Source organism: Notolepis coatsorum, assembly GCF_963971535.1.
Source record: "Notolepis coatsorum genome assembly, chromosome: 13".
NCBI classification, from domain to species: Eukaryota; Metazoa; Chordata; class Actinopteri; order Aulopiformes; family Paralepididae; genus Notolepis; species Notolepis coatsorum.
Window position 1 is genome coordinate 113,041,292 of NC_140177.1, and position 12,715 is coordinate 113,054,006.

The 12,715-nt window shown below is 44.7% G+C and overlaps 1 protein-coding gene across 2 annotated transcripts in view; it reads left to right on the forward strand.

Moving 5' to 3' along the window:
- marchf11 (membrane-associated ring finger (C3HC4) 11) overlaps window positions 1–9,158 on the forward strand; it is a 77,110-nt gene extending 67,952 nt beyond the window's left edge. For both annotated transcript variants that reach the window (XM_084327442.1, XM_084327443.1), the window contains 2 exons: window positions 5,176–5,368; window positions 8,670–9,158. In XM_084327442.1, the coding sequence (XP_084183568.1) occupies window positions 5,176–5,368; window positions 8,670–8,998 (522 nt within the window). In that variant the 3' untranslated portion in view covers window positions 8,999–9,158. The remainder of the gene's footprint in view (window positions 1–5,175; window positions 5,369–8,669) is intronic.
- Window positions 9,159–12,715: the final 3,557 nt, after the last annotated feature.

The following is a 12,715-nucleotide window of genomic DNA, read 5'->3' on the forward strand; positions in this document are numbered from 1 at the left end:
TAGACAGTACTGCTACATCTATACATTTATGACATACCAGATTTGCAATTACAGTACTGTATTTGTGATACAAAAAGAGTCCAGAAAGAAAAGAGTATATACATTAGGCGTAGAAACTGTACATTGGATTGGGTAGGTGGGGGTGGGACTGTACATTGGAGGTGGGGGGGGGGGGGGGGGGGGGGGGGTAGAAGTGGGGGGGGGGGGGGGGGGGTTGGGTAGGAGGGGTGGGTGGGGACTGTACATTGGAGGTGGTTGGGTGGGTGGGGGGGGGGGTGGGTAGGAGGGGTGGGTGGGGGACACTGTACAACTGTACAAACAACACTGTACATTGGATTATTGACAAGACCATACTTGGTAATTTACTGTACATTGGCGGGGGTTGTGTTCGGACATTTACAGGGGCCAGTTTCGAGTTGCAGTCTCCCTTAGGTGTTTTTTGAGAGTGTTTTTGAAAGTGGGTAGTGATTCACATTCCTTTACAGCTTTGGGTAGGGCGTTCCACATTGATGTGGCATAATTGCGAAACGTGTTTAGTCCCTTGTTTGAGCCGAATCTGGGTTTAACATGATTTGTGGAGCTCCCTCTGGTGTTGTGATCGTGGTATTCACTGACCTTTGGGAAGTATTTAGTCATGTACATGGGTACCTTGGTCGTGTAGTGTATCTTGTAGACCAGGCCCATTGCAAGTTGCTGTACTCTGTCGTCTACTCTAAGCCATCCTAGGTTGTCAAAGTGGGCAGGGGTGAGGTGGGTTCTAGGAGTAAGGTCAAGCAGTAGTCTGACCAGTTTGTTTTGAGATGTTTGTAATTTTGTTTTTAGCGCCTTTGAGGTGCTTTGGTACCATGAGGTGCAAGCATAGTCGTAGTACCCTTGAATGAGTGCTCCTGCTAGAGTCTTCAGGGTATTCTTGTTTACCAGTGAGGAGATCCGGTACAAGAAACGAGTTCGTTGGTTGACTTTTTTTATTACATTGGATGCCATTTTGTCACAGGAAAGATTTGCCTCTAGGATGGAACCCAGGTAGGTAATATCTTCTTTCCTTGTGACAATATTGTCACCCACTGTAACTGAGAAGCCGTCGGTCTTGCTGAGTTTGTTATTTGAACCGAAGAGAATGGACTCTGTTTTGCCCATGTGTAATGATAGTTTGTTATCAGCGAGCCATATGCAGATTTTGCTTAGTTCTGAGCTGAGGGTTTTTTCAACCTGTAATTTGTTCTTGTCAGAGACCAGCAGGGCTGAGTCGTCCGCAAACAGGAACAAGTTGCAGTCACAAGCTGACGACATGTCATTTGCATAAATTAGGAACAGTAGCGGACCTAGTATGCTTCCTTGTGGAACACCACAGTTTACTGTGAGGGGGGGGGATAGGGTACCGTTTACCTCCACCATCTGCTCTCTCCCCTCCAGGTAGGATTGCATCCAGCTCACTGATAGACTATCAAAACCAATTGCTTTTAGCTTGTCAATCAGAATGGTGTGATTGACAGTGTCGAAGGCCTTTTGTAGGTCCAGCATGACCATGCCGCAGTATTTGCCCGCGTCCACCTCTTGTTTGATGTGGTCGTTTAAATAGAGAAGGCATGTGTCAGTGGAGTGGGATGTTCTGAAGCCAGATTGGAATTCGTAGATTAGATTTTTTTCCGCAAGGTATTTTTCGACCTGTTCGTATACAATTTTTTCCATGACTTTCGAGATGGAGGTAAGGATAGAAACAGGGCGGTAGTTGCCTGGGTCTAATTTACTGCCTTTTTTGTGCAGAGGGGTCACTCTCGCAATTTTGAAGTCCTTGGGGACGTGTCCCTGTTTTATAGAGAGGTTTATTATGTGTGTGATGACTGGGGTGATGGCGGCTGCTGAGTCTCTGAGGAATTTGGAGGGGCCCTCCCATAGTCGAGCAGACTGTACACAGAGCAGACTCCGCGGAGGTCCTCTTTGAGCTTTGATCTCAGCGGACAGCAGACCCACAGGTGCGAAGCTCCTATTTCCTGACGCGCGGACATCCGCGCCGCTGACTTGGTGTCACACAAAACGCTGCTCGGCGTTTTGGTTGACATCGAACTGCATTTAATGTGACGCCGATCTGCATTTTACTCTGACCACTCGCCCCGTGCCAAGAGAGATGTTTGAATGGCTTTTCTAAATGAAGTGTGTAAAATTGCCAGTTTTATTTCGAAATATTGGAAACGGAGATAACATAGAATGTTATCTCCGTTTCCAATATTTTGAAATAAAACTGGTGCTTTTATTTCATGCAATGCGTGTTTGTCATTTCAGCACCAGCGCTGTCCACCTCAAGCCTATACGGTACATTGCATCTCGCTACCTATATACCTGTTATTCAAGTGCGTAAAACTGCCCGTTTTATTATCGAAATATTGGAAACGGAGATAACATACTCTTTATTTTGACATCGGATGACGACGACATGACAGAAGTTGAACAGCGTGGGGACAATTGTGTAAACTGGCGCATGACATGTAGGAAATTGGTCCGCGGAGGTCCGCTCGACTATGAAGGCTCAAAGAGTCCAGTGGACCTCCGCGGAGTCTGCTCTGTGTACAGTCTGCTCGACTATGGGAGGGCCTTTACCCAGTAGCGGCTGCTGGTTCTCTCTCCACTAGGGGCGCTATACCAAAACATTTTGCAAACATGTACAGTACCACGCAACCGACTCATGGCAAGACGTGAGCGATTCGACTCACGCTCACGGCAATGAATCGGCTCTTATGAACGAGTCGCTCAGCTGTTACTACAACAACACACAACCAGTCAAATAAAGTATAGTCTAATTCACAACTTGAAACACTATATATAAATAGAAAAGTTAGAAACAAAACTCGCTCCGTCTCCAAACACACGCAGATCTCTCCCTCTCTCTCCTTCTCTCTCTCACACACAGCGCGACGTGGAATCGATTCGTTACACAATCAGACCTAGTATATGTAGTATTATATACCAAGAATAACTTCAGTATGAGTACAGGGCTGTACACATATTTTGCATATTGTTAAACGAGCCAAGGCTAGCTATTAAACTATCGATATGAATCGAAAATCTGGGACCCTGATGTAAACAAGACAAACTCTTTCTCAGGTCTGCATCCCCTTAACAATTGTGTGTATTGAGCCGTACTGTATTGTACCCATTCTGCAATCTGTTAAAGTTTTCATTCATTCATTCATTCAAACATAGACGATATTGAACAAGCCATAATCCACGTATTTTCAATCCAAAAGAAAGAGAGAGAGAGAGAGAGAGAGAGAGAGAGAGAGAGAGAGAGAGAGAGAGAGAGAGAGAGAGAAGCGTTATCTGAGTGGCTGAGAGAGAGAGAGAGAGAGAGAGAGAGAGAGAGAGAGAGAGAGAGAGAGAGAGAGAGAGAGAGAGAGAGAGAGAGAAGATCGCTGATCTACCTTGTTGTTGGCAGAAGCCGGGCTTGTTGATAAAGTATATCCACTCCATGGCATTGTCCATCCAGCCTGTGTTGATGTCCATCCATTGTCCATGCATGTCCCTCCACACTGCATCCATAATATAGCTTGTTAATAGCCAACAAGTACTGTGAGTGCCTTTGTCCATGTCCGCCTCGAACAGCCTGCAAACTACCTGGTGTTCTATCGCCATGCTCTAAGACAAACTCTAACCTTAACCAACTTTGAAAGAGTGCCTAAGCCTAACCGTTGAAAGAACTTGCCATCACGCTCCAAGACAAATATCTGCATCACACAACACAACAACAGCATAAACTCATGTTGCAAACTGCGGTTACGGAAAGTACCGCGTCAGCCAATCAGAGAGCTTTTAGACGCTCGGCTGCTTGCTAGGTCGTTTCAAACCAGCGCCCGAGTTCCATCATAATCATATTCAACGCAAAGCGCGCGGCTGCGACGGATACAGCGATGAACCAGTGCACGGCGGGCACGCGCACTCCAGGCGCAATAGACCTATCTCAAACCCTGCCCCTTTTCTTGATCCTCCAATCACAGCTGTCGCTTACCTCTGACTTCCTCGTACAAACTTTGTTTGTACGAGGAAGTCCGAGGTAAGCGACAGCTGTGATTGGAGGATCAAGAAAAGAGGGCAGGGTTTTGAGACAGGTCCATTGCGCCTAGCCCAGAGAGAAATACGGCGAGGAGAAATGCCTGCGGCTACGGTAATGAAAAGGTCTATATCAGACAGAATCGTCACTTCCTGTTCAGGAAAACTATTATTAATCTTTGTAAAATTAAGTTATATTGTGCATTGGAAACACAAACATACTTAAAATGAGTAAATATTATTCATTTTAAACATGTTTATATTATTTATAGGGCTATAAAACAAAAAACAAAAACGTTTTTTTTTCTTCTTCTCTCATTTAACAGGTGGGTCGGCGCCCTAGCGCCCCCAGTGGCGAGCCGCCACTGCCTTTACCCTATGCCTATGTGATCTAATCAACAGCCCAATTATTTTTACCAGGCAACAGCTTGAGGCAATGATTATCATCTTGAAAATGACTATAGAAATTAGACATTTTGTGAGTGGGGAGTTAATTTTGTGATGTGAATAGCGAGCATGGCTATAGGCCGCCCTCTTGGCTGAGCCTCACCCACCAGCGCACCTCTCATTTCCAGGAATCAGCTAGTGTTACTCAATTGCGTTTTGAGGAATCATAACATGATTTTGCAGACTTCTGGTTGGGCAGTCAGAGTTTTGGTTTCGAATTGTGGACTACCTAACATAAACGCTAGCGTTTTCTATGGGAAACAACTTGTGTATGCTAAAGGTATAAATCTCAATGAAAAACCACAAACTGCAAGAAACCACTCGTGACTCACACACATCCTGAAAAGGCCACAAGAGATGTTCTTCATTCTTTGGGGGGATAATATGCTCTAGTTTGGATATATATCCTTTGATATAAGGACCTTAGATCCGGTGAGGGTTATGTTTTTATGTGTTTAACCCATTCTGGGTTTCCACTAAACTCCTTCCCCTTGTTTACCCCTACGTTTATTGTCTATGTTCTTTTGGTCTTATACTTCAAACTATTGTTAAATGTACTGTAGAAGTAAATACAGTGTCAATATTGAACAAAATAATTAAATTTCCCATACATTTTCACTAGCTATGCTAACAAGAAATGTTAACACAATAGGTAGGCTGAAGTTTCTCTTCATGGTTGCCCCACAGTGGCAGGCCATCACCATCACGCTGGTGGAGAAGGTCCAGATCATCGCCGTGTTCCTGGGCTCTCTCTTCCTGGTGGCCAGTATCTCCTGGCTGCTGTGGTCTGCGCTCAGCCCCCAGGCAGTGTGGCAGCGCCGGGACGTTCTCTTCCAGATCTGCTACGGCATGTACGGCTTCATGGACCTCGTCTGCATAGGTAAGCGTTTCAAGGACCAGGCCGCTCTTTTTGACATGTGGGTTCCAAGTCATTCTTGCCTTGATGCAAAAATCAAGGCACCCTTCTTTTTTCACAATCTTTTACCATTACTGAATTACTGGTTGTTATTTTCTGCCGAGTCACCACTGAAGAAGAGAGAAGAAGAAGTCTTTATTTGTCATGCAGATTTCTTTAACACACACACATGTGATGGGCGACCCACAGGAACACAGACATGCACTGAGTCGCTGAGGAAATGTTCTCTGCACTTCCCATCCTGTCGTCCTTCCCCCCCACGGGAAGCTGGGAGCAGACAAGGGCTGCAGCCTGCGCCGCTCCCGGGGAACAATCCAAGTTCTTCTGTCCGTCTTCGTCAGGGACGCGACAGCGTTAGCGATCTGTTGTGCATGTTTTTCCATTGGGTTTATCTTTTCTGGAGGGCAAACCCTTGCGAGCACGGGGAGAACATGCATATTCCACACAGAAAGGCCCGGGAGATACCCCACCTGGGTACCTGCTGACACGGCAACCTGGTCCCCAAGCGGGAATCGAACCCAGGACCTTCTAGCTGTGAGGCGACAGTGTTAACCACTACACCACCGTGCCACTGTGTTGGCCACTGCCGTTAGCTTCCAGTGTATCTGAAAATGTGTCTTAAACACAACATAAACTGCCATGTTAACATCTTACGTATCATTTGTTTTCTGAAAGGTTTTGCCATTGTGATATAATAGAATGTGAGGTTTTTAGAGACAATATATTACGGCTCAATAGAGCAACTTTTCAGGGGGGGGACTAACTTTTCAGGAAAATAAATGCACCTCAGAGATGTTTGCAGGACATTTTAGTTAGTCTTTAGATTTTAGGCGACCTTCGTGGATGTACGTGGTGTTAAGACACATCAGATACAATGGAAGCCTTTCTGAACCGACATGTCAAAAAGACTGGTATGGTCCTTTAAGAAGAAAAGAATGATCTGGTTTAGACAAATGATAATCATGCAATTCAGCTTCTATGACAATAACAATGAAAGTTCAGTGATCTACTGATCGTATACGTAGAAATACAGTATGGTGAAAGTGAGATGACAATGCTCTGACATGCAGACTGGGAGAATAATATGTGACCAGACATGTCCCTGAATGTCTTATTTCATAGTGCAAAGTTTAGACTAAGTTGTATCAACGATGCAATGATGAATGGTCTTTCCCAGCGGAGTATTAAGTAACATTACACAGGTCGAGCTACGCTATGCTATGCTAATAATTATGCTTGATAGCAGAAATGTTAGCTGAGATTGTCATCTACAAGGTATTGTTACATCAGAGAACAAATGTATTCACAAAATGGATCACCATTCAATGTTATTGAAGACTCCTAATACTGTGACCGATAAGTACTTATGATTCCTTTCCCTAACCATTGTTTCATGTATTTCGTTATGACCGCAGGCCAGCCGCTACAGACACATTTTTGCTACGTATATATAAATATGCAATAACGCAATTAATACAAGAAAATCATAAATTAGTTTTTCCGGTTGTCAGCCCTAATTGTAGTACATGATGATGCTGAATTGTTCACAGCTACAGTTCTGCTGTTCATGGGTTTAATGTTCCACAGCTACAATATAGCATAGTTCATGGGTTTAATGTTAAAATATTTTTGGAGTATGTCATGTTGGCGTTAGCCGTGTCAGAATTGGGAAGGTTACTTGGATTTTGTAATCTGTACCGTATATTTGCATATCGTATATGTCACAAATGTAACAGTACTATATACCTGTATGTCATGTATGTCCCTATGCCATAAATGTCATGTCATGTATGTTGTGTATGTCATAAATGTCACTATGAATTGAAAATGGGGGACCCTGATGTAAACAAGACAAACATCTTTCTCTGGTCTGCATCCCCTTAACAATTGTGTGTATTGAGCCGTACTGTATTGTGTACCCATTCTGCAATCTGTTAAATAAAGTTTTCATTCATCCATTCATTCATGCATGGCAGGAGTATGCCACTAGGGGGCCCGATGCAAAGATGTCCACTCCTATGGGGCCCCACTAGGAGGGTCCAGGGGTATGCTCTGAAAATGAAAGAACATTTTTCAAAAGAAGAGCTCTGGAATACTTAAGGAGATATGACGAAAAATTGGTGCCCTTGTACTTTAACCATTATACTGGGGCTCCATATAAAAGCATGCTAGCATGGCACATATTCCAAATTGAAAAGAGTGAGCTGATGCATTTAATCTACACACAAACCTGGGGCTCTCAGAGGCAATAAAGGTCTTGTTCCCCGAAGCATTTGCCCAGTATGCTCAGTCGATAATCCAGGTGTGGTAATCTATGCTTGGAATCCTGCTTTATATTTAAATCAGTAATTGAATCTACTGAAATACTGAAGCACATTAATGTACAGTAATCTGTTTTCTTTGTTTATTTTGTATCTAAAATCCTAAATAAACACTTTCCACCCCAATATCAGACAGTAATTTGCTATTCTCATCATATATAGCTATTATCAAGCCATATCTTCAAAATGTGCAGAATCTCGTAATAATCTCTCTAAAAGCCTCTTCGCCTTTAAACACATTGTTAAGTAATCATGTGATCAATTATTTTTCAAAAGTATTTGGAATCTATGTTGCTAATAGAGTTAAAAGTTTATAATGAGATTACTCTAATCTCTATATATAATTCATTACTATCAAACCCTGGTGATCAGTAGTGGAAGAAGTACAGTTATTTTACTTAGTTTTAAGTAAAAGTAATAATACCTTGATTAAATAGTACTCTTGTAAAAGTAAACGTCCTCCATTCGTTAGGTAAAAGTAGAAAAGTATTTGATATTGAATATACTTAAGTATCTAAAGTAAAAGTACACATTATATATGACGCTTTTGTATTTCTGTTCCATGGGAACATTCAATTCTCAATCCATTGACCACTAAAGGTTATGTTAAAGTAGTATGTGGTCCAGTTATGCTGGCTATAATTATTGAAATTTGAATGTACATAATCTTCATCTATTTATGTAATGCTTTATGCCAAATCTTGTTTTTCAAAGTAACTAGTTATTGATGGGTTCAAGTACATGTAGAAAGTAGAAAGTACAATAATTCCTTTGAAACGTAGTGGAGTAACAGTACAAAGGTCCCTAAAATGAAAATAAAGTAAAGTGCCTCAAAATTGTACTTAAGTACAGGTACTTGAGTCAAAATACGTAAATGACTGGTGATTATTACCTGGAATGGAGACATCCAGCCTATTAACTGCAGCTGTGTTCTCTCCTGATAGGCCTGATTGTCCACGAGGGGGCAGCGGTGCACAATGTCTTCATGCGCTGGCGGGCCGTCAACCTCCACTGGGATGTCCAGAGCTACGATAAGGCAGCAGACATAGAGGAGACGCCCACGGGCCCCCACACATCCTTGGTCTCCAGGACACTTTGGCTTCCCCTATCCACCCTGGGGCCCGACGGTACCTTACACCCCACACGGCTAGGGTCCCAGGGCCCCTGGGCCTGTCTCTGTCTCCACTCCCTATGCCCTGCACTGGGCCCACGTGAGGGCCATGGCCAAGACGATGACTCGGGAGAAGTCTCCATTCGCATAACGTCTGTGTAGCAAAGAAGACATTGGTGTCGATGAACTGTACTCGCCCATTTGTGTTGTGCTTCCCAAAAGGCCCCCTCGTGGTGTTAGGCGGAGGTGCGGAGATCCCCTCATAGACCACTGCACTTCCGCATTACATTGAGCTCATGGGAGAGACAGCAGGGGGAGAACATTAATTAATGTTGATGAGAGCCTTGACATTAAGTGGTTGTAGCTACGGCTGTGGGGGTGCTGGAGACATGATCCAACAGACTTTTATACGCCTGAGTCTCCTGAACACGGAGAGACCAATCCCAAGTCAATCTGCACTTTCTCGGCCGAGCTATAGTCACTTTTCCGCACAAACTCCCAAACTATGCATGCGCAGATTGCCCACAGAGTCTCTGGATTTCTAGATTTATCAATCTGCCCATGCGGAGTTCGGGAGTAGATGCGGAAAAGTGACTATAGCTCGGCCGAGAAAGTGCAGATCAACTTGTGATTGGTCTCTCCGTGTTCAGGAGACTCAGGCGTATAAAAGTCTGTTGGATCATGTCTCCAGCACCCCCACAGCCGTACCTACAACCACTTAATGTCAAGGCTTTCATCCACATTCATTCATTTTCTCCCACCACTCTCTCTCCTGTGATTTCAGAATACCGGAAGTGTTGCGTGGTCTATGGTGCCAGGCAGAGGGGCGGAGCTCACCTCGTGGTTCCAGGCGGAGGGGCGGAATTCCTTTCGTGGCCCCTTCTGAGTCTTGGGTCATTTGATTTTCATGTGACTGTTTGCTGTATTTCTATTTCCTTTGAATGTAACATGGATGTAGTGTATAAAGAATGTTTATATTCAGACAGACTGATGTGTTTATTTGCCATCCTTAATGTCATGTTCAAATTCCTTCTTTTTGCTAATAAATATAGAAATTATAGAATATATAGAAATAAAGATACATGAATGTGAATGATCCCTCCAGCAGTAGCTGGAGATGTGGCGGCCGACAACGTCCAACATGTACCAAGAATCAATGTGTTAGCTTCCAGTTAAGGCTAAAGAGACTTTGTGAACAAGGAAGCAGACGAGCTACTGCCGAAGAGTGTGGTAGATTGCCCACGTTAGGGCGGCTAGGTGGTGCAGTGGGCAAGGCACTCACCACCAACGCTGGAGACGCTGGGTTCGAGCCCAGCTCTCCACATTGTTTTCAGTTTGGCTGGTCGTCCGTACTAATACAATTGGCAGTATTAGGGGGAGGGAAAACTGAGGGGTGGGAATCGGACGTTGTGGACAGCGACTCCTACAGGTCGGTTGGTGCGCCTGTGCAGTAGAATCAAGAAGCGATGGGGGCGGCGCCCCTCCAAAGCGCAGACCCCTGACGCTGAAAAATCGCGCTGCGCAGGTGAAAAGATGCGACGGCTGCTACCTCGAGTATCGGAGGGGACTCGTGCTATGTATGACTTAGTCCACATTGCAGCCGGCTTGTGGGAGGCAAGAAACAGCGTTCGAGACAGGGGAGGGTTGAATTGGACGATACGAAATTGGGATGGGAGAAAAATTGAAAATGGGAGAAAAAGTGGATAAAAAATAAATAAAATAAAAAGATATTGCCCACGTTGCGTTTTAGTTAAAGTATAGGCGTCATGACAGGGGGTCGCTTGATCCACAGCTTAGCTTCAGTTAGGCCTAGGGACACAGTTTAGCCCGCGTGTCGCAGCAGCGGACACCTCCACGGACGTCGCCGGACTACACCCACCTCCAGCCGTCGCCTGCCTAACGTCAACCCAGCCCGCCCCTGCCTGTCGCAGGTGACAAACACGGGACCGTCCGACGCGGATATTCGTTGCGGGAGCAGGCCCGCCTGGGTTAAGTACACACAAGCCAGTTACAGTGAGCACTCTGAGTGCTGGAGCCTGGGGTAAACATTCCCTTTGTGCGGCGCAAGCCCTTAAAGAGGCGAAGAGGATCAGTACTTTGAACTGGCCCGTGTACCATTGTTTAGGGGTGCCGTGACGTTTGTTATTTTGGGGAACTGCCGCCTTAGATAGGACTTTTGTTTTCAATGTGGGCCCACTGTCTTTTGGTTAACTGTGTATTGAAATGTGTTGTGTGTTAGCCCAGCATTTCAACCCTTAAAGGGACGGGTTCCATTACTGTGTATTGACCAGTGTGGGAAGAGCTGTACCTATTGTGTTGCGTAAGCGGGAAGAGCTTTGGTCATTGCACCTCGTGTAAGCGGGAAGAGCTTTGGTCATTGTGCCTCGTGTATGCGGGAAGAGCTTTGGTCATTGTGCCTTGTGTTAACCAGAGAATAAGACTTTCAGTAAAGAGAACGAAATGGGATCACTGTGTGCGTGTCTGTTAATGTGTTGTGTTGTTTAACCCCTTCTTACCCACGGCCTATACATCATTGGGACAGGTCTCTGCTCATCAGCAAGGAAATGTACTGCTTTGGGGAGAAAGTATATCATCTATCACTACTGCCACCAGGTGTGGGAGGGTGCGGGAGGTATTAGGAGAAGTGTGGGTGTGTGGGGAATTACTGCGAGTCGCCCTGGAGGGCAAGAAGGACCAGCGCACTACCCCTAGGTTAGTAAATCCTAGGCCCCATCCACTCCCGCTGCTAAAGCTCCACTCTAATACCCCTGCACTATAGTCGGGGATGCAGCCGGACTCAGATTGATTGATTGAATTGATTGAAAAGTTTATTAACAGATTGCAGAATGGGTACAGTACAGTACAGCTCAATACATACAATTGTTAAGGGGATGCAGACCAGAGAAAGACTTTCGTCTTGTTTACATCAGGGTCCCCCATTTTCAATTCATCATAACATATATGACATACATGACATACAGATAGACAGTACTGCTACATCTATACATTTATGACATATCAGATTTGCAAATACAGTACTGTTTGTGATACAAAAGTGTAGCTGTACATTGGAGGTGGGGGGGGGGGGGGTTGGGTAGGGGGGACACACACATTGTACACTGTACATTGGAATACTGACAAAGCCATACTTGGTCATTTACTGTACAACTAGGTTAGGACATTTGTAGGAGCCAGTTTCGAATTGCAGTCTCCTGTAGGTGTTTTTTGAGAGTGTTTTTGAAAGTGGGTAGTGATTCACATTCCTTTACAGCTTTGGGTAGGGCGTTCCACATTGATGTGGCATAATTGCGAAACGTGTTTAGTCCCTTGTTTGAGCCGGATCTGGGTTTAACATGATTTGTGGAGCTCCCTCTGGTGTTGTGATCGTGGTATTCACTGACCTTTGGGAAGTATTTTGACATGTACATGGGTACCTTGGTCGCGTAGTGTATCTTGTAGACCAGGCCCATTGCAAGTTGCTGTACTCTGTCGTCTACTAGTCTAAGCCATCCTAGGATGTCAAAGTGGGCAGGGGTGAGGTGGGTTCTAGGAGTCAGGTCAAGCAGTAGTCTGACCAGCTTGTTTTGAGATGTTTGTAATTTGTTTTTTAGTGCCTTTGAGGTGCTTTGGTACCATGAGGTGCAAGCATAGTCGTAGTACCCGTAGATCTGCTGCGTTCCCACTACCTGGTGCCAGTGTACATCTACTCTCATAAAGTAGGGATAATCCACCCTGCTACACATACATAAATGGTAGCACTAGTATCTAAAGTAAGAACATTTTAAATGTTTAATAAAATAGAGCTAAGAACAAAAAAGCATATAGGAATACGAGCGCTGGTATGAAAATAAGATGAAGGCTCAAAGTCAAGGCTCAGAG